The 20,447-nt window shown below is 42.2% G+C and overlaps 1 protein-coding gene across 7 annotated transcripts; it reads left to right on the top strand.

Annotated features, from left to right (window-relative positions):
* Window positions 1-265: 265 nt before the first annotated feature.
* LOC137012554 (ral guanine nucleotide dissociation stimulator-like) lies at window positions 266-20,370 on the top strand. 7 transcript variants are annotated; one of them, XM_067375851.1, is made up of 17 exons: window positions 266-975; window positions 10,521-10,825; window positions 11,029-11,097; window positions 11,295-11,488; window positions 11,652-11,773; window positions 11,937-12,152; window positions 12,234-12,422; window positions 12,566-12,643; window positions 13,843-13,929; window positions 14,328-14,360; window positions 14,450-14,571; window positions 14,650-14,745; window positions 15,098-15,314; window positions 15,745-15,819; window positions 16,572-16,823; window positions 17,976-18,090; window positions 18,234-20,369. In XM_067375851.1, exons 1-17 carry the CDS (start codon window positions 889-891, stop codon window positions 18,407-18,409), a joined length of 2,433 nt encoding a protein of 810 aa, XP_067231952.1. In that variant the 5' UTR covers window positions 266-888; the 3' UTR covers window positions 18,410-20,369. The 7 variants fall into 7 exon arrangements, with proteins under 7 accessions (XP_067231952.1, XP_067231956.1, XP_067231953.1 ...); XM_067375852.1 differs by lacking the exon at window positions 266-975 and adding an exon at window positions 7,213-8,177 and having other exon boundaries at window positions 16,755-16,823; window positions 18,234-20,370; XM_067375848.1 differs by lacking the exon at window positions 266-975 and adding an exon at window positions 7,215-8,177.
* Window positions 20,371-20,447: the final 77 nt, after the last annotated feature.

Genomic DNA, 20,447 nt, shown 5'->3' on the forward strand with positions numbered 1-20,447 from the left:
TAACTATAATAATCCCGGTAGTGTCTCGCAGGCAGTTTTTAAGTACACAGTTCAGTGATACTCAGTCGAGCATCTCTGTTTCCATGGAAACTCCTCCTGCAGGCGCGATTCTTTCATTAGCCGTCACGTGATAACGGTCCGCATCAATGCAAATAAAACACTCCTGCTGTAACATACATACATAATGTACATCTGATCACAAGTGTGTGCAGCAGTATGTTGAACGGTGTCATCTTCGGCGAGCACACGCCCTCCGCTCCCGCGCGCGCCCCCTTGTCCCGAGCGCGTTCACGCCGCAGACCCACAAACCCACATCAGAATGTGAGCGAGAACTGGATGTGTGTCAAGGGCACGAGCGAATAACAACACGAGATTCGTGCCGGAATAAAGGAGGATTTGGATTCGGATCTTCAGCGGGTTCTGGTTCCGATCCGAGCGGCTTCTGCGGGATTCGGGCCCGATTCGGATTCTGCGACCGTTTCTCTCATCTGTGGATTTAAATGGACTCGTGAACGCGATCTGATGTTTATTATGAATGAGACACTGAGATCAGATCGACAAATGCTGGATGATATATACAGTAAAATAGAAATCTGATGTGGAATCAGACTGATCTTCAGCATCGCCTCCATTTTGAATCTAATTTATTATCATGATTTTATTGGCGATGATGGATTTATTTCCGTCTCCCTGATTCATCCCCATTACTCACGATGGTTTATATAGATGATAAACGCGGGGATTGATGTCGGATTATTTCACATATTGATCTGATCTGATCGCGTTTCTCAGTATAATCAGAGAAAGACTCGAAGTGACGAACATTTCAGTAGATTCGCGCTGGTTCCGATTCGGTTCGGAGATGGCAGAGTGTGATCAGAGCCATGAATGAGGGGTGACACATCTGCCCTTAACACCGATGATGAAGATGAGTCTGAGCTGATGAAGATGATGATGATGATGCTGGAGACACAGGTATCTCTCTCATATCACAATCAGCTGCTCTTAAAAATAAAGCTTCAATATTGGGATTTTTGGTAACCTTTAACATCCATGGAATCTCTGCATTGCACTGAAGGTTCTTTAGATGATTCAAATGTTCTTTACTCTGAGAAAAAAATGTTTTTTAGGAACTGATCACTGTAAGGTTCTTCTATGGCATCAGTGTGGTAACCTTCATTTATAAGATGTTATAAGTCTGTCTGTTTTATTTATATTTTCATATGTTCATATGGTGTTTATCCCATAAATGTTGTCCAATATTGAATAGAATCAGTTGAGGAAGCGATACTTGACTCGAATTGAATCATTTGATTCATTCATGTGTCTCAGGCTGTGTCTGAAATCGTCCTTTATACCCTTAAATAGGGCACTATTCGAGGGGACAGCCATTTGTAGTGTCCGAAACCATAGTGGACATTATCAAGTGCACTCCTTCAATCCCACAATGCACCACAATAAGGAGTGAACAACTGGCCTGCGTTTAAGATTTTTATGGCAGGGGCTATTTGCACTGTTCAAATATCAGTAGATGCTATTTACACCATGTAAAAATATCTTTGCAATAAGAGTACATAGTAATTAGATGCTATCTATATTGGCAGATATTATTTGCACCTCAGTATTTTTGTACATTAACAGGATGCAATAATATCAGAGTGTAAATGACTATATTTATTAAAATTATTAAAGGGATAAAAACACCTCCTAACCCTACCCAATAAACACTTTTAATATTATTAAAACACTCGGTCGCCGTTTCTCTCTTTTGTTTTCATTTTTATTGAAAATGAATGCGAGCTCGACAAAAGGCGGATTTGAACGCAATAAGCCCTTGATCACTGGAGCTGATTTATTATTTACCATTTTCTTCCTTATGAATTTGTTTTACGCATCATTCTATAGGCCTGTTTGGGCTGTTGGAGAAAATATAAAAAATTACACAAACGAAAATAACAATATAATAAACTATAACAGTCAGCTTAAGGTAGCTACAAGTAGTATGTGGTTAAATGTCAGAGTAGCTTCAATATCATACACTACTAGAGTTGTTGCCATTTCCATGTGTTTCTTGCAGAATTGGGCTACTTTAATAATAAAATGAGCATTCCTGGGGTTAAATATCACGTTATTGGGGTCACTTCAATATGTCCGCGGGTTGATGTGATATTTAGCCCCTGGAATGCTAATTTTACCAGGGGAACCCCGCCAAAAAAACACAGATTTTACCTCAGGGGATGTGATTTTTACCGGGGTACCCCCCTGAAATGTGATTGGGCTAGTTTTGCGTAGCAACTGGGTTGGTTTTGTTGTGAAAACCTGGCAACCCTGGTGTAGGGTGGGGGTAAATTAAGCACAATCTGCTGTGATGGCACAGTCATGGTGCATTGTGGTCTATGGATCTACCTGAAGTGTTGAGTAGACTCACTCCCTCGGTCGAGTGTCTGTCCAAATACACTTCCCTCGCCCACTTGAAGAAGTTGAACGATTTTTCAAAATGGCAGTAGGGATTCCCTCGAGGGGAAGTGCTTAGGGAAGTTCACGAGTGTGTGTCTAAAAGTGGAGTTAAACACAGCCCTGATGTACAATCAGCGGCTTGAGAATACCCATAATGCACTGTGAGGGTCATCTCACCAGAAGATGGCGCCAACAGCTGAATCATCCATCCAGACCGCTGGTCCAATGGGAGTACAGCGTAATATCATACAGGTATACATTCCTTTTTAATTGATTATTAAACAGCAAGATTAAACTGCAAAAGTGTCCTAGTTCACTCCTTCAAGTGTACTATATTAGTGGACTAATGTAGGGAATAGTGAATGGGCGATTTCGAAAACAGACCCAATGTACACAGCTCTGTTGATTCAACTTGATATGAATCATTTGATTCGATCTGATTTGTTCAGTTATTTGATTCATTTATTCTCGAGCAGTACGCACAACTTTGTTGATTCAGTTTGATTCGTGGTATGAATGAATGATGTTTTTAAAACAGTGCAGGAGGAGATTAGACTGTGTGTGTGTTTTTTTTTTGGACAGATCCAGTATGAATGTGTTGTGAAGGTGTGTGAGGATTGATTATCTGAGAAAGACCTTCAGTGTGAAGAAGAAACAACAGGGTTAGTGTTTTCAGCTCTGATGATTCAGAGAGTCGATGTGCTCGTGTCGTCTGGGTTTGGAATCTCTGTGCTTGTGTCAGTCACAGAGTGAAATCGGACACAGGAAGTTTTTGACCCCTTGGGCCCCGCGTGCGTTGACCACAGCTGTGCACTGCACGTGTGTGTGTGTGTGTGTGTGTTCATATTCACCCGAATGCGACCTCACTGCCTCTCGTTCACAGTGTCCGTTAGATCATTTAATAATAGTTTCAGGACCTGAATCATCATTGTGTCAGCGGTGATCTCTAGCTGAAGTCACATGTGTCCAAACAGCCGTCCTGTAGGGAGAGCACTGACACACATTAAACTCTCTAATGACAAACTCATGTGAAGGTGGGAACTGTGCAGAAACTGTTCCAAACCCATAAGACTTTCCTGCATCTTCAAACACAAATGAAGATATTTTTAATGAAATCTGAGAGATTTCTAAATCTGTTCATCATATAAAGCAATCATGTCTCTTCAGGAGACTTGGATAAAACTGCTCCATTCATATGGATTTGTTTTAATCGTTTTTGGATGAACTAACTCTTTAAGCTGCTTATACACTTCCTTCAGGAGTAGATGTAGAGCTACAGAGGTGTTTTTCCTGACAGGAATCCTCACAGCAGCACTTCAGTCTTGTTCTGTGGTGAGTTTTCTGTGTTCTCCTGTGTCGGGCCCCATCAGTCTCCGCTTACCGCCGTCACCACAATACATGTTTGGGCTTCAGCCAGCACAGCTGCCACGATCTCCAGCTTCTGCTTCACAGGATAGCCTCGGGATAGTCTCAGGATAACCTCGGTATAGTTTAGGATAGCATCAGTATAATCTCAGGATAGCCTCAGGATACTCTCAGTATAACCTCAGTATAGTTTAGGATAGCATCAGGATAGCATCAGTATAATCTCAGGATAGCATCAGGATACTCTCAGTATAACCTCAGTATAGTTTAGGATAGCATCAGGATAGCATCAGCATAATCTCAGGATAGCATCAGGATACTCTCAGTATAACCTCAGTATAGTTTAGGATAGCATCAGGATAGCATCAGTATAATCTCAGGATAGCCTCTGGATACTCTCAGTATAACCTCAGTATAGTTTAGGATAGCATCAGGATAGCATCAGTATAATCTCAGGATAGCATCAGGATACTCTCAGTATAACCTCAGTATAGTTTAGGATAGCATCAGGATAGCATCAGTATAATCTCAGGATAGCATCAGGATACTCTCAGTATAACCTCAGTATAGTTTAGGATAGCATCAGCATAGCATCAGTATAATCTCAGGATAGCCTCAGGATAGCTTAGGATAGCCTCTGGATAGTCTCAGTATAACCTCGGTATAGTTTAGGATAGCATCAGGATAGCATCAGTATAATCTCAGGATAGCATCAGGATAGTCTCAGTATAACCTCAGTATAGTTTAGGATAGCATCAGCATAGCATCAGTATAATCTCAGGATAGCCTCAGGATAGCTTAGGATAGCCTCTGGATAGTCTCAGTATAACCTCGGTATAGTTTAGGATAGCATCAGGATAGCATCAGTATAATCTCAGGATAGCCTCAGGATAGTGTCAGTATAATCTCATTATAATCTCAGTATAGCATCAGTATAATCTCAGGATAGCCTCAGGATAGTCTTGGCATAATCTTAGTATAGTTTAGGATAGCATCAATATAATCTCAGGACAGCCTCAGGATAGTGTTGGTATAATCTCAGTATAGCCCAGGATAGCCTCAGGATAGTTTAGGATCGCCTCAGAATAGTATCGGTATAATCTCAGTATAATCTCAGGATAGTCTCAGTATAATCTCAGAATAGTCTTAGAATAGTCTCAGTATAATCTCAGAATAGTCTCAGTATAATCTCAGTATAATCTCAGGATAGTCTCAGTATAATCTCAGAATAGTCTCAGTATAATCTCAGTATGTCAGGATAGTCTCAGAATAGTCTTAGAATAGTCTCAGTATAATCTCAGGATAGTCTCAGTATAATCTCAGGATAGTCTCAGTATAGTCTCAGAATAGTCTTAGAATAGTCTCAGTATAATCTCAGTATAATCTCAGTATAGTCTCAGAATAGTCTTAGAATAGTCTCAGTATAATCTCAGGATGGTCTCAGAATAGTCTCAGTATAATCTCAGGATAGTCTCAGTATAATCTCAGGATAGTCTCAGTATAATCTCAGTATAATCTCAGTATAGTCTCAGTATAGTCTCAGGATAATCTCAGGATAGTCTCAGTATAGTCTCAGGATAGTCTCAGTATAATCTCAGGATAGTCTCAGTATAATCTCAGGATAGTCTCAGGATAATCTCAGGATAGTCTCAGTATAATCTCAGGATAGTCTCAGTATAATCTCAGGATAGTCTCAGTATAGTCTCAGTATAATCTCAGTATAGTCTCAGAATAGTCTCAGTATAGTTTCAGGATAGTCTCAGGATAGTCTCAGAATAGTCTTAGAATAGTCTCAGTATAGTCTCAGGATAGTCTCAGAATAGTCTTAGAATAGTCTCAGTATAGTCTCAGGATAATCTCAGGATAGTCTCAGTATAGTCTCAGTATAGTCTCAGGATAGTCTCAGTATAGTCTCAGGATAGTCTCAGGATAGTCTCAGGATAGTCTCAGTATAATCTCAGGATAGTTTCAGTATAGTCTCAGTATAGTCTCAGGATAGTCTCAGAATAGTCTCAGTATAGTCTCAGGATAGTCTCAGAATAGTCTCAGTATAGTCTCAGTATAGTCTCAGGATAGTCTCAGGATAGTCTCAGAATAGTCTCAGTATAGTCTCAGGATAGTCTCAGTATAATCTCAGGATAGTCTCAGTATAGTCTCAGTATAGTCTCTTTCTGCATGAACAACTGAAGCTGATGCCAAATCTCATGCGAATCCATGAACGACTGTGGGGATTCCTATCGATATGAAGAATTCACCTGCGTAAATTCACCAAGCGACGGTAGATGCGACACTACAGAAGCCCTAAGAGCTCTGCGTTATCAATGCACTTATTGTGTTTTTTTCATTTTATTTTCTAACAAGAATAAGTCCTGTGTCACTTGCCATCTTTCCGGTCATCAGTTTTCACACGTGCAGTGTGTGTTTGAGGTGGTGTGAGATGTGAAGGTCAGTTTGATTCATTATCAGTGTTTCTACTGAAGAGCCACACACACACACACACACACACACTCACACACACACACACTCACACACACACGTCTGGTTTGCTATCCATAGGCGTAATGGTTTTTATACTGTACAAACTGTATATTCTCTACCCATCACACAAAACTTCCTGCATTTTTACATTATTAAAACAATGTTTATTATCTTTTAAAGCCATTTTGTTTTTGGCTGAATGATGCCTGTAAGTTCATTCTGATTTCTTATTTCTTGACTCACGGTTGGAAGCGATGTTCTCAGCTGGTATTTGACAGGTTTCACTGTATCACAGAGATTGTTTTTGAGGAGGGATGACCGTCCTGTACACAGCTTGATCACATGACCACTCATTCATCCTGTGAGTGTGGGTAATACAGCACTGGCACAGGTCAAGGGTCGCGTCACGTCTGTGTCCTGTGGGCTGCACTGGGACAGTGAAGTGTGTGTGACACTTCCTGTCACATGACGCGTCCACCTACAGCCGCACTCATGACATTTTCAGTTCATTTTGAACATGCAGAGAATAAGTCGAGTTTGTTCTGCAACATGTGATCGTATTTCCTGATGGTTTTTCAGTGTCTGATCTGCTGTCAGTGATGTAATCAGACAGGCATCACATCACTGTGTTTAGATCAGTTTGTTTAATGTTTTCCGTTTGCGAATGTGCCTCCCTGGAATTCAACCTTCAGCCCGTTGAACCCCAGTTCAAGTCCACTATATGGAGAAAAATCCTGAATGTTTTCCTCAAAAACCTTCATTTCTTTTCCACTGAAGAAAGAAAGACATGAACATCTTGGATGACATGGAGGAGAGTAAATTATCAGGAAATTTGAATTTGAATTTGAAATTTTAATCCTTTAACCATCCAACAGTTACTCTAATGAAGCCAACATGAAACAGAAGTCTTTTCTTTTCTATTGTGCCGTATATCCGAGTGAAACGCTTCGCAAACAAGAACAAATGTAGGGCGGGGCTTGATTTTGTCTGTGGGGAACTGATTGGATGGTTGTGGTTTGCTGTTGGTTGATCTCATGTGACTGACAGGTTGCCCCGCCCTCATCATCAGATGCTGCAAGAGGGAGGAGAAGATATTCTGATTCAACATGAATTTAACACAATAATGATAAATCATTTAGAACAAACACTGCAATATTCCATAAAAAACAAGAATTGTCCAGTGTGATTTCATGGTGACTTTAAATGGCAGAACTGATTGTTGTTACTAATAAATCACTGCGTGTGTGTGTGTGTGTGTGTGTGTGTGTGGATACTGGAAGTGACATCATCTCTGGACTCGGTTTGCTCGTTTAACTCACTCCAGATGTGCGACGGAAGTTTCATGAACTCTTTAACGCATTTTGAGAGAGTTTGTGCACTAAATGTTTTGCTGCTTGTGAATGTTTTCGTCAAGTAAACTCGTCTCAGTCGAGTCAAGTATCTCTATTCTCTCAGATGACTGGATCTCTGCAGGTCGTTTCGTGTTTCCTCCAGCAGGCGGCGCTCTGCGGCTCATCCCGAAGCTCCGCCCACTTTCAGACCTCCTTCTGCTCACCCGTTCTGTTCCTGTGGTTCTGATGTGGGAATGATATCATGATCCCGAGAGCAGAAGAGGCGGAGCCCGAACTCTCTCTCACTCTCATCGTCTCTCAGTCAGTGATGGTCTCGATCGTGTGTTGCTGCAGTTCTGTCGGGTTTCGGTACCGATGGTGTTTGTAGCGGGGTGTGAGTTCGGCTTCGGTTCCGTCATGTTTGACGCCAGTGTTTGGCGGATCCGGAGCATCCGGGAATCCGTGAGACTCGAGATTCACGACGAGCCGAATCCTGCGGTGCTGAACCGAGTCACACATCTGGACCCGGACACACCTCACCTGGAGGTAGAAATAATAAACACTAAAGATATTACTGACCTCTTAGGAGACACTCCTACAATAAAACAACAGACTGTATTATTGGATTAGTATTATTATAAGCAATATTGTTTTGAATATTTCTAACCTGCAGAAATATTATTAAACAAAAAATGATGGATGATGCCACATAATACACACTTTATTAGTTAAGTACTGTAATATATCAATGCAACCACATATTATGACACCTTTTAATCATTATGCAGACAAATGTCATGTGTTTCTGTCACGATACATATATTGTAATAAAGATGTAATGTATAAAAATGGTTACAATTATTTATAAAAACAAATAATGTATCGCACATGCATTTAAATGTTTAATTCCGCATTATTAATAGCTTTACAGTGAATTATTAATACAGTAAAAATATAAAGTTTCGTTTATATGTGTGATTTCTCTTGACAGGTATTTGATGGTCACATCAGCAGAACTGTTGTGATGTCTGCAGTCTTCCCAGCATGCACTGCAGCGTGAATCAGTGATATTTGTGCTGTTGTTGGCGTCACTAATAACATGTTCTGTAATGCTGAGAGTTTCCGTCCGTCTGCTGGTTATCAGTCTGTGTGGATCAATACGAAACATTCTCGAGTTGTGCCAATATTGATTATTGCGTTTACATTTTTACAGCTCATGCATTTGCCAGAAGCTGACAGCGTTACTTGATTTGAGTCAGGAGTTTGTTAACTGATCTAATGAAAACCTGAAAAACACTGACTTCTCTCTGTGCAAAGCACTCTGGGTAATGTTTGAGCTTTATTTGCCGTGAAGAAACCTGAATCCTGAATGTTCCCTGAAGACTGGTTTATAGATCATATTTAAAGAGGTCAGATGATGAATATGAGTTTCTCTCCTTTATTCAGCGTCTGGTATCGGATCAGAAACACGAGCGAGTCTCATGAAGAGTGTGTTTGAGGAAACAGTCTAATATCTCCTGGTTATTTTGTGGTTTTGCTCATCCCTAGTTTCTCGAGATGAAAACACACACAGAGACGGTGATTGTGCAACTTGTTTTCTGTTTCAGTTATTGATCGGTGTGAATCACTGATGCTTCCTGAAACACGACACACCTCGTTTCTCTCTCTCTCGTGCAGCAGATGCTTTTATCCCAAGCGTCTCTCTGTCTGTGATAGGTTGAGTTCTCCCGGAGTTAAACCGGTCTGGTGTAGCAGATCCCGACGCCTCGGGTTTATGAAGCAAAGAGGCTGGACGGAGCCCTTGAGAAACACTTCAGACCTGCTGTGGAAGCTCCTTTCCGCCACGGAATAAAGAATAAAAAATGGAATTGCCAATTTTTATCACACAATTCTTTTTTCTTCCATTTTGAATTTAGATACTCAGAATTGCAAGACATAAACTCAGACGTGCGAGTAAAAACTCAGAATTGTGAGTTTATATATCACAATTTGGATTTACAGCTTGCAATTGCTCAGAATTAACAGAAAACTCAGAAGTGCAAGAAAATAGTTGACCTTACCTTTTTTCGTAGCAGAAACAAGCTTCCATTGGTTACTTATTTTATAAAAAACATGTTGAATGTGTGATATGAGCCCTAAACTGGTTTAGATGTGTGTTTATACAGCAAGAGCAAAGATTAATCGACTAAACCTGTGAAACTGTGACCCTGAATCTCCTTTATACTGAAGAGAGAATTAATCCACCCGTCTGAGCCGAGCTTGTGCGTTAGAAAGGGTTAGTTCACCCAAAAATTAATCACTCTCCCTCATGTCGTTCCACATCCGTAAGACCTTTGTTCATCTTCAGAACACAAAGTATAATATTTTTGATGAAATCCGAGAGGTTTATGACTCGTCCATAGACAGCAATATAATCAACACTTTCAAGGTGCAGAAAGGAACTAAAGACATCATTAAAACAGTCATGTGACTGCAGTGGTTCAACCTTATTGTTATGAAGAGACGAGAATACTTTTTGTGCGCAAAAACAAAACAAAAATAACGACGTTATTCAACAATCTCTTCTCTTCTGTGTCATTCTCATACATTGTTTATGTCCAGCACTTCCAGGTTCTACATCAGAATGCGGACTCATTATTGGCCGGCTCCTGCATGATGCGTCATGCTGATCATGTGATCAGCTTTGGCCAATACTGAGCCGGCATTCGGACGTAAACACGGAAGCTTCACTGTGTTACTGCGTCACCTGCGTAAGGTAATGACACAGAAGAGAAGAGATTGTAATGTAAATGTAAATGTTGAATAAAGTCGTTATTTTTGTTTTTGCACACTAACCCTTTAACACTGTTGACTACAGTGAAATGACAGCAGCTGTCTTCATCTGTGTAGAATGCGAGTCAGGAGATCGGTGAGGAGGTGGAGGACGGCGCCGTGTTCAGCATCACGCTGAGGAAGGTCCAGATGTACCAGTCGTCCAGTAAGAGTCAGCGCTGGATGGGTGTGGACTCTGACTCCGGCCTCAGTCTGTACGAGACCTGTAAGCTGCGCACCATTAAAGCCGGAACGCTGGAGCGTCTGGTGGAGTACATGGTGACGGCCTTCAGAGGGAACGACTCCACATACGTCACCATCTTCCTCTGCACTTACAGGACGTTTGCCACTACCAAACAAGTGCTGGACCTTCTGCTCAACAGGTCACACACACAATATATATTCAAAATACTTAATATTCAGTGATATTATTGATCTGACTGCACTGATAAGAACAAACTGAATTGATCTGAATAATGACTCTCTTATCTTCTGTAGAGCAGCTTTACTCCTGAAATTGAATTTGTTTAATAATTCATGAATTTTACAACATTTTGATGTGATATGAGCGTGTGTATTCTTACAGATACGCTAAACTGCAGCCGGGCGCAGACGCGCGCAGAATGACTGCTGACGAGCGAACGGAGCTCAGGAAGTACGTGATTCATGTCTGAAACACATATGTGCATGTCGCTTATTTAAAAAGTTACATATTTAAATAATAAAGGATTCCTGAAGCTCAGACAGCAGATCGTGGCACTAGGGTTTGATTCTCAGGGAATGTATGAACTGGTCAAATGTGGATCTGTCACATGCATGAATGTAAATATATTTCCTGCAATGGTTCTGCAGCACCATCTCCTCTATCCTGGGCGCCTGGTTGGATCAGTACTCTGAGGACTTCTGGAAGCCTCCAGAATACAGCTGCCTGAGACGCCTGATCCATTACCTGCAGCTCAACTTCCCGGGATCCGACCTGGAGCGCCGGGCCTGTAACCTCCTGAGCCAGTTCCACCGGAGACTCCAGCAGGAATCAGACCAGGAGGGTTTGTCATCAACTATCAGTCCATCATCTCAACTCTGATGCTTTCTAGCAGCGTTATAATTCTTTCTAAGCTGATCTAAAATAGACATGTAATACCGGACGTTAGCGCCATCTACTGGTAGTAAAGCATCCGCAGAACAGTGTTTGTGTCTTTCTATGTGCAGTGTTGGATCAGGGATGCTGTGCGTTCACTCTGCTGGAGGAGAATGGATTCGATGAAGATCGACCCGATTTCCTGAGCTTCGACCCCACTGTGGTGGCGGAGCAGTTCACCCTGATGGACGCGGTGAGCAACATACACACACACACACACAGACAAGAGCATGCTTGAGTTTCACACATCTGATCCTCTGGTCTGTATGTAAAGAGAACTGGAAAAGCTCAGTGTGTCTCGTTCTCAGAGAGAGAAAGATTTACACTGGAAACTGTAACTCTGTGTTGTTGTGCAGGAGCTGTTTAAGCGGGTGGTGCCGTATCACTGTTTGGGAAGTATCTGGTCTCAGAGAGATAAGAAAGGAAAGGAACATTTGGCGCCGACCATCAGAGCCACGGTCAGCCAGTTTAACCGCGTCACCAACTGCGTCATTTCCACCTGTCTGAGCGACCGGACGCTCAAGTTCTCCCAGAGAGCGCGGATCCTGGAGCACTGGATACAAGTAGCCAGAGTCAGTCTGATCACATGACAAACTCATCGCTTGTCCGATTCCTTGTTGACTGCTGGTTTTAAGATTAGTCTCTTTGCTCAGGAATGTCGGATCTTGAAGAACTTCTCGTCTCTGCGTGCGATTCTGTCGGCGCTGCAGTGCAACCCTGTTCACCGGCTCAAGAAAACATGGGATGAAGTGTCACGAGAAAACATTCGCATTTTCCAGGAGCTGTCGGAGATATTCTCTGACGAGAACAATCACTCGCTGAGCCGAGAACTGCTGATAAAGGTACAAGTGTGACACTCACTGCTTTACCTGACAGATCTCCTTTAGGTGCTATATTTAAGAAAAAAATTATATAAACTACTCTTGGGGACATCCTAACGCAGAGAACATTTTTCACAAATTCACTGCTTGTGTCTCTTTGGCAGGAGGGAACATCCAAATTTGCCACTCTGGAAATCAACCCTAAACGAGCCCAGAAAAGACAGCAGCCGCAGAGAGATCTGGTGAGATATTCAGAAACCATAAACATTCATATCTGATTCATATGTCTATCAATCACTATTTAGCTTGTCTCTCCATCTATCTTTGTTTTAATCTATCTATCTTTTAGTCCATATATATACAGATCAGGCATAACATTATGATACTGACAGGTGAAGTGAATAACACTGATGATTTCTTCATCACGGCACCTGTTAGTGGGTGGATATATTAGGCAGCAAGTGAACATTTTGTCCTCAAAGTTGATGATAGAAGCAGGAAAAATGGCCAAGCGTAAGGATTTGACTATGTGGTCCGATCCAACAGATGAGCTCCTGTAGCTCAAACTGCTCCAGAAGTTAATGCTGGTTCTGATAGAAAGGTGTCAGAATACACAGTGCATCAGTTTGTTGCGTATGGAGCTGCATAGCTGCAGACCAGTCAGGGTGATGCTGACCCCTGTCCACCACCGAAAGAGCCAACAGTGACACGTGAGCATCAGAACTGGACCACGGAGCAATGGAAGAAGGTGGCCTGTTCTGATGAATCATGTTTTCTTCTACATCACGTGGATGGTCGGGTGCGTGTGCGTCTCTAACCTGGGGAACACATGGCACCAGGATGCACTATGGGAAGAAGGCGAGCCGGCGGAGGCAGTGTGATGCTTTGGGCAATGTTCTGCTGGGAAACCTTGGGTCCTGCCATCCATGTGGATGTTACTTTGACATGTACCACCTACCTAAGCATTGTTGAGACCATGTACACCCTGTCATGGAAACGGTATTCCCTGCAGCTGTGGCCTCTTTCAGCAGGATAATGCTCCTGCCACAAAGCAGAAATGGTTCAGGAATGGTTTGAGGAGCACAACAATGAGTTTGAGGTGTTGACTTGACCTCCATATTCCCCAGATCTCAATCCAGTCGAGCATCTGTGGGATGTGCTGAACAAACAAGTCCGATCCATGGAGGCTCCACCTCACAACTTACAGGACTTGAAGGATCTGCTGCTAACATCTTGGTGCAGATCCCACAGCACACCTTCAGGGGTCTAGAGGAGTCCATGCCTCGACGGGTCAGGGCTTTTTTGGCAGCAACACTATATTAGGAAGGTGCTCATAATGTTATGCCTGATCGGTGTAATATATATCTAAATGGCGCCCCCTGTCTGTCTTTATATGTCGTGTTTTATACTGCTGAACTCACAGAATGATTGTGTGCTTCAGACTGTAATGCAGGGGACGATTCCTTATCTGGGAACTTTCCTCACGGATCTGGTCATGATGGACACAGCCATGAAAGACTATCTGGACGTGAGTATCTGTATTTCTGTCTCTATTATAAGTTTAACAGATTCACAAATAGTGCTCCTCAAATCAAGTGCATGGGAGACTTTCTCCTTTCTCTCATCAATCGTGGCAATAGCTGTGTTTATATAAAATAAATGATTTCAAGACTGATTCTTTGTTCTTCCAAGTATAAACTGAACCGAACATAATCATTTTGTGTATATTCGGGAGGTGCTCCTGTTCTTCTTCCAGTTGAGACGTTTATTCTGTCACCCCTGTGTGATCCGTAATGGGTGTGTCACAGACCTAAAGAAGCCGTCAGTCGACGTGTTGCAGTTCAGCTAATGAGACTCTAGCTGTTACTACTGAATGTGTTTCAGCTGCACATGTGGGTAATAACTGATTCTTTCTGTGCATCTCAGGGAGGCCTGATCAACTTTGAGAAGAGAAGGAAGGTAAGTCTGAACAGAATGAACAGTTCCTGATGATGAATCTCGTGTCAGTGCCATGTTGTGTTGATCTGTCTCTCTGTCTCCCTCTGTAGGAGTTTGAGGTCATCGCGCAGATTAAGTTGTTACAGTTGGCTTGTAACAATTATAACTTTCGGCGTGTTGCTGGGTTCAGCACGTGGCTCTCCAGTGTGGAGAAGCTCTCAGAGGCGGAGAGGTAAGACGTCGGCATCAGTTTAGATGTGCAGAGATAAATTCATACAAACACTCTTGAATTCTGTTCTGTTTCCTGCAGCTACAGTCAGTCGTGTGAGATCGAGCCGCTCTCTGAATCGGCCTCCAACACGCTGAGAGCCAAGAAGAGCTCAGGAATCATGAAGAGATGGAGCGAGTGAGTGCTGAGTGTCGCATCGACACATTAGGGCTCTGTTCCCAAGTCTCGTCAGCAGTTTACTTAGACGGCATAATTCCAAACAGTACATTTACATTTATGCATTTGGCAGACGCTTTTACCCAAAGCGACTTACATTGCATTGCATCCCTGTACACAAGAAAGTTATGCTGCCTGATTAGTTGCCTTGTTTAGGCCAAAATATAAGGCAATCCCAGAATGCGTTGCAACAAGCTCCCTGAGAAATGAGACTTGTATTCCTTCCATACTGAACCGTTCTGTCGATTTTATTCAGATGTGTTTCTTGTGCTTATTGCGGCGGTGTTGTTTATTCTGTCTCTCCTTCGTGAAGTCGGCAGCCGGTGGGTTCGGGTGAGGCCGGTTGCAGTAGTTCTGGCAGCTCCCACTCAAAGTCTTTCGATCAGCTGCGTTTCCCGCCGTGTCTGAGCGGCTCGGTGGGTGACGGCGGCGACTCTCTCAGTGTGACGTCTGCGGGATCGAGCAGCTCTGACGTGGAGGAGGTCAACATTAGCTTCATCTCTGATTCACCAGATGCTCTAGAGAGGAAGGTGAGGAGATCTTCTGACTGACACTCAGTTATCGTTACTTTGTTTATCCTACAGCGTACGCATGTGTGTAAAAAATACGGCGGTGCTTGTACAGTACGCACATACTCCTCTGATAACGAAATTCGCGTCACGTGCACTGTACGCTGACCCTCGGGTACACATAAAAAGTGAACTATACTTTGAGATTTACTCACATGTAACTTGCATAAACACATTTTAGTATGCTTTGAAATTATGCTTTGTGAAGGCGAACTGAACCGAGAAGAAAATGCAACATTGTATCAGTTAAAGTGCCTGTTTCGGAACAAAGCTAGCGATCTACAGGTCTGAAAACGCTCAACGAGTCTGTTGTGCGCTCTCTCACAGAGAGGGGGCGCTGCGGAGCTCTGGTGTGTCTATTAGTGACTGTAGCTTTACTTCCTTCCTGTAGACCTCCACGCCCTTCGTAAAACATTCCAATTCTACCTTAGGGAAGTGCGGCCCTACAGGAGACCTGATACCCACGGTACTCTCTCTCTCACTCTCTCTCTATCATCTCATTTGGTCTCTCCGCCCGTCCAGTCATTTCTCTCATCCATTCTGGCCGAGCTCATCATCACTGGCGTTCATTGTGTCAGCGTTTCTGATGTGTCTTTGTGTTTGTGATGGTTAATTGGTTGCAGATCACTCTGGTTTGATTTTTTAATTTTCTTTGAGTGCATCAGGACTCCCGACTAAAGAAATGACTAACTCAAACTGACAAAGCCAAATCACCTTTTTTAGTTCCCAAATTCCATAGATATATTCCAGTGTGTTCCAGTGTTTCCGCCCAATCCCAGCAGTGGAAAGTGTTCCTAACAATTAAAACTGTATTCATAGTGGTTATTTAAACCACCAACTTGCTTGTGAGATTGAGACTGATTTGTTAAACTTACTCATTAGAAAGAACTGGTCTCATAAAAGTCATTTGTTTATGATTATGTTTGTTGTTGCATGCAGAGAACAGAGCAAAACAGAATAATGCTGAACAGCACTGCAGGAAACACTGGTATGCATGTCTTTAACTAATGCCTGAACAGATGAAATCTGATGAGACCCCTCCGTTAGCGTAAAACCATTGTAGTCACAGTCGGGACTCCTGGTGTTTGTGTGTGTGGTCACCACACGATTGTGTGGGTTTTATCTGGTCTGGAATCATCAATTCCTCTATCACTGCTTAAATCAGAACTGATATTGAGAACTTGAGAGATCTTCAATCTCTGTCTGTCTGTCCTTCAGTTCTGGGAGTCCACGTCTCTCTCGTCTCTGGACGCGTCGGGTCTCGGCTCAGGTTCTGGCTCCAGTAGTGCCTCCTCGTCTTCGGTGTCGTCCACACCGGTCACGGCGTCCCGCTCACACAAACGCTCCGTGTCGGGCGTGTCCAGTTACTCGTCTCTCTCTCTGCCGCTTTACAACCAACAGGTGGACGACTGCTGCATCATCAGAGTCAGCATGGACGTAGACAACGGAAACATGTACAAGAGCATACTGGTGAGGAAGAATCATCTAGATCATTTGTTCTCAGCTGGTTTTGTTTCAGGACTCAAAACTGTTTATCATATAAAAGTAAACAAAACTTAGAAGAACTATATTAATTTCAATGCTTTTGTTGGTTTGTTTTTTGGGGTCCTGATCAGATCTTCATCTAGTCATATAACTATACGCAAATAATGAACAGATCTTTGTATTGTTTCATTTATTTATTGACTACAGTGATGCAGGAGTAAATATCTTTATTAGACAAAGTTTGTGAACCTCTATAGAGAATTATTAGGGTACGTTTACACGACAATGATGTAGTAAACACGGAAGTTTTTCCCTCGCATACAGGTGACAACGTCGTCAAAACGATCCCCGTTCGCACGGATCTGCGTTAACGACTAAAAGCGCTGTATTCTGCTGCCAGGCCAGTAGATGGCGATGTCACTTTCCAAAGAAACACTACGTGCCTATAAACACATAATACGCATGTGCATGACGTCACCGTTTTCACAAATTCATGATTTTTTAGTTTACAGGGAGACAATAACTGTATTCAAAAACTTGCACTTTGAAACCTGTTTTCAAAAGTTTGCATTTTCAGGCCCCCAAAACCCTGTTGTCGTGTAAATGAACAGCCAAAATGCATAAAAAGTTTTCTGTTTTTAGTTGAAAACGTTGTTGTGTAAACACCACCTCATAGTTACTGATGTTTCATTGAATCGAGTGTGAATTTATCAGCTGATGTGCGGGACCTTTACTTGCTCAAAACGATCACAACAGACAGAAAAGTTCACATACTTGATTCAGCAAGGACATTCAGTTTGATGAATAAATGAGTAAAAATATATAATGTTTTTGTGTTTTGAGTTTGACTGGACTCTCTTCACACAAGTCCTCTAACTAGATAAAGATCTGATTGCAAGTATTGCAGCCAGTTTATCACATGTTCTCATTATTTACATCTGCGGCAGACATAAGTGCTGTTCTGTGCTTGTGAAATTTTAGCAGTAAGCCAGAGCGATAAAAAGATGAGTTCAATGTGAATTGAGGAATCTCCTCCCTATTAGTCAACAAGCTACAGCTGCTGTTCATACTCACATTGTTGACACAGATGTAGTCTTCTTTAACCAACCTTTAACCTTCTTTGTTTGTCTGTTTCAGGTCACCAGTCAGGATAAGACTCCTGCGGTAGTGAGGAAAGCCATGGTTAAACACAACCTGGACCGTGAGCGAGCCGAGGATTATGAACTGGTTCAGAAAATCAGTGAGGACAAGGGTCAGTCTTCATAAAATACCTATGAATACAGTATAAAACAACTGATTTTTGCCTGCTGCTCAGTTCAGTTTCATCAGATTTTTTTTTGTTGAAAGTGATCTGATTTTAAAGTAGGGCCTGTTATTCTGTTTATTTTCACACAGAGCTGAAGATTCCCGACAACGCCAATGTTTTTTACGCCATGAACTCCACAGCCAACTATGACTTTGTCTTGAAGAAGAGAGGTTTCCCCAGAGCAGGCCGAACCAAACACGTGGCCAGCTCCACGCTGCCTCGAATGAAACAGAAAGGTCTTAAAATCGCTAAGGGAATCTTCTGAATTTCCAAACTCTTGTTGTGTCAGTACAGCAGTGGCTGAATTTTAGCAGTGGACTTCGCAAATACGTCATAAGGGGTTTGGCAGGGACCACGGCCAACCTCACAGCAAAACTCTCTCCCTGAGTCTGTATGTTTACAGTCATTCCCCAATCTCCCAACCGTTGTCTGTGATGTCACGGATTGCTCTGCTTCTGATGTCAGCGCTCGCCGTCGGAGGACTGAACCAGACAGAAGCATCTGTCATTCTATGAACTATGGTTCCAGAACGCCACTGTTCTCCTTCACATGATGCTGTGGTCACATGACAGGAAGAGACCGCACATGTTCATCAGAATGTTACACGCATCATGTTTTTTCCTCGTTACTACCCGGTGGTGCTCAGGCCGATGAATCGTCTCTCTCTTCTTCAGTCTCATGCTTTGATTTCTCACTTTCATTCACACATTCAGAGATGTTAATCAACGCCGAGTGACTGTCAGTGGTTTTGTATGATGTTATAGTGAACAGTGCATAATGAACAAAATTCCAGCAATTTCCAGTCTTTTTTTAGTATAACAGTGCAGTCGCTCATGAACGTCTCCATCTTGACTCCAGTATCTCATCGAGATCACATGCTACAATGTCTTCAGTCCTATTCACGCGTTATCAAGTCCCACACGGCACTATCCGTCAGTCGCACCCATCGCAATTTCCTGTGGAAAATGAATGACTTTGGTTGCGCATTGATGCGTGAAGAAAGCCTCTTCTGCAGTGTGCTGCGTTTTTGTCCGCGATGCTAATTTTTGACCGTGGCATTTGAAATAAAGATGAGGATTTGTAGTTTTTTGTTGGCGTTGCGGTCATGATGAACCTGCGCTGAGAAGAGAGAAACAACATGACATATGAATTCAAAAAGAGAAATTGACATGAGTTGTAATGAGAGTATGTTTTGTTTTACCTGTCGTTCAGTGATGTTCTTGACTGGATGCACACGCTACACAAGCTGGGTGACACGGACCTGCCATATTTCCAGAACCCAGATCCTTTATACGTGACTGTACGAGTGTGTGTGTATGTATGTGTGTGTGTGTGTGTGTGTGTGTGCATGTGCTTGCTATGTTTTAATGTCTTTGTATGTGTGTTCATGTCTTGTGTTTTATGACGACAAAACCAAAAGGGCCAAAGATCTCTGCGCTTTTTTAAAGCGTCTCAGTCCAGTGAGATCAGCACTGCCTGTTCAGGAAAATCAACCATTTGCCAAGATCTCTCAGATCCGATCGGAATACCACAGATATCTGGTGCCATTTCTTTTTCACTGTCAAGAAATATTTAAGAAAAAGAAAGACTCACAAACTCTGGTTTTGTATGTTCTTTTTTGTAATTTTTGTACAATATAAATTGTCCTTTGTACTTTTGCCTTTCATTTAGTTTGTGCGCGTGTGTATGTGTATTTATTGATTTGTAAATACTTTTTTGTAGCATTGTACATTTAGTTTCTTCTCCCATGTAATTATAAATTAATATGTAAATATGAATATATCTATGCGAAGTTTATACCGCTGCAAATAAGGGATTGTGTTTCTTTCAGCTTCTGTTTGTCGTCTTTTTTCATGGTTTAAATTTGATATTGTTTCTTTCTTTATGATGCACTGTTTCTAATATTGGAGAAAATAACGAATAAACACATATGCAGTGCGATTCAATCATAGTCTTCCTTTGTTTTGCTCATCTTTCTGTATTGTCTGATGAAGAAAAAGTCTTGAATGCAGAAAAAACTGCACTAATGTGGTCAGCAGGTGGCGTTATGGTGATGGCTTTGAGCTCTAGTTAGGGAAATGCTGCTCAACATGATGTTGGAAAGACTCGGGATGTAAAGAAATTGTAGCTGTCACTCGTCATCCACACCACGTGACGTCTGTTAAGCTGCAAAAAGCACAACGAATGCACCATTAATTGGTCTTATGTTCCACGTCTTCTGAAGACAGAAAGAAAATGAAATAATTGTTCCATAATTTCCACCCCAATAAAGTGCTGAAAAATAAAGCGCTGTTCTGCATTTA

This window comes from Chanodichthys erythropterus, chromosome 22 (genome assembly GCF_024489055.1).
Source record: "Chanodichthys erythropterus isolate Z2021 chromosome 22, ASM2448905v1, whole genome shotgun sequence".
NCBI classification, from domain to species: Eukaryota; Metazoa; Chordata; class Actinopteri; order Cypriniformes; family Xenocyprididae; genus Chanodichthys; species Chanodichthys erythropterus.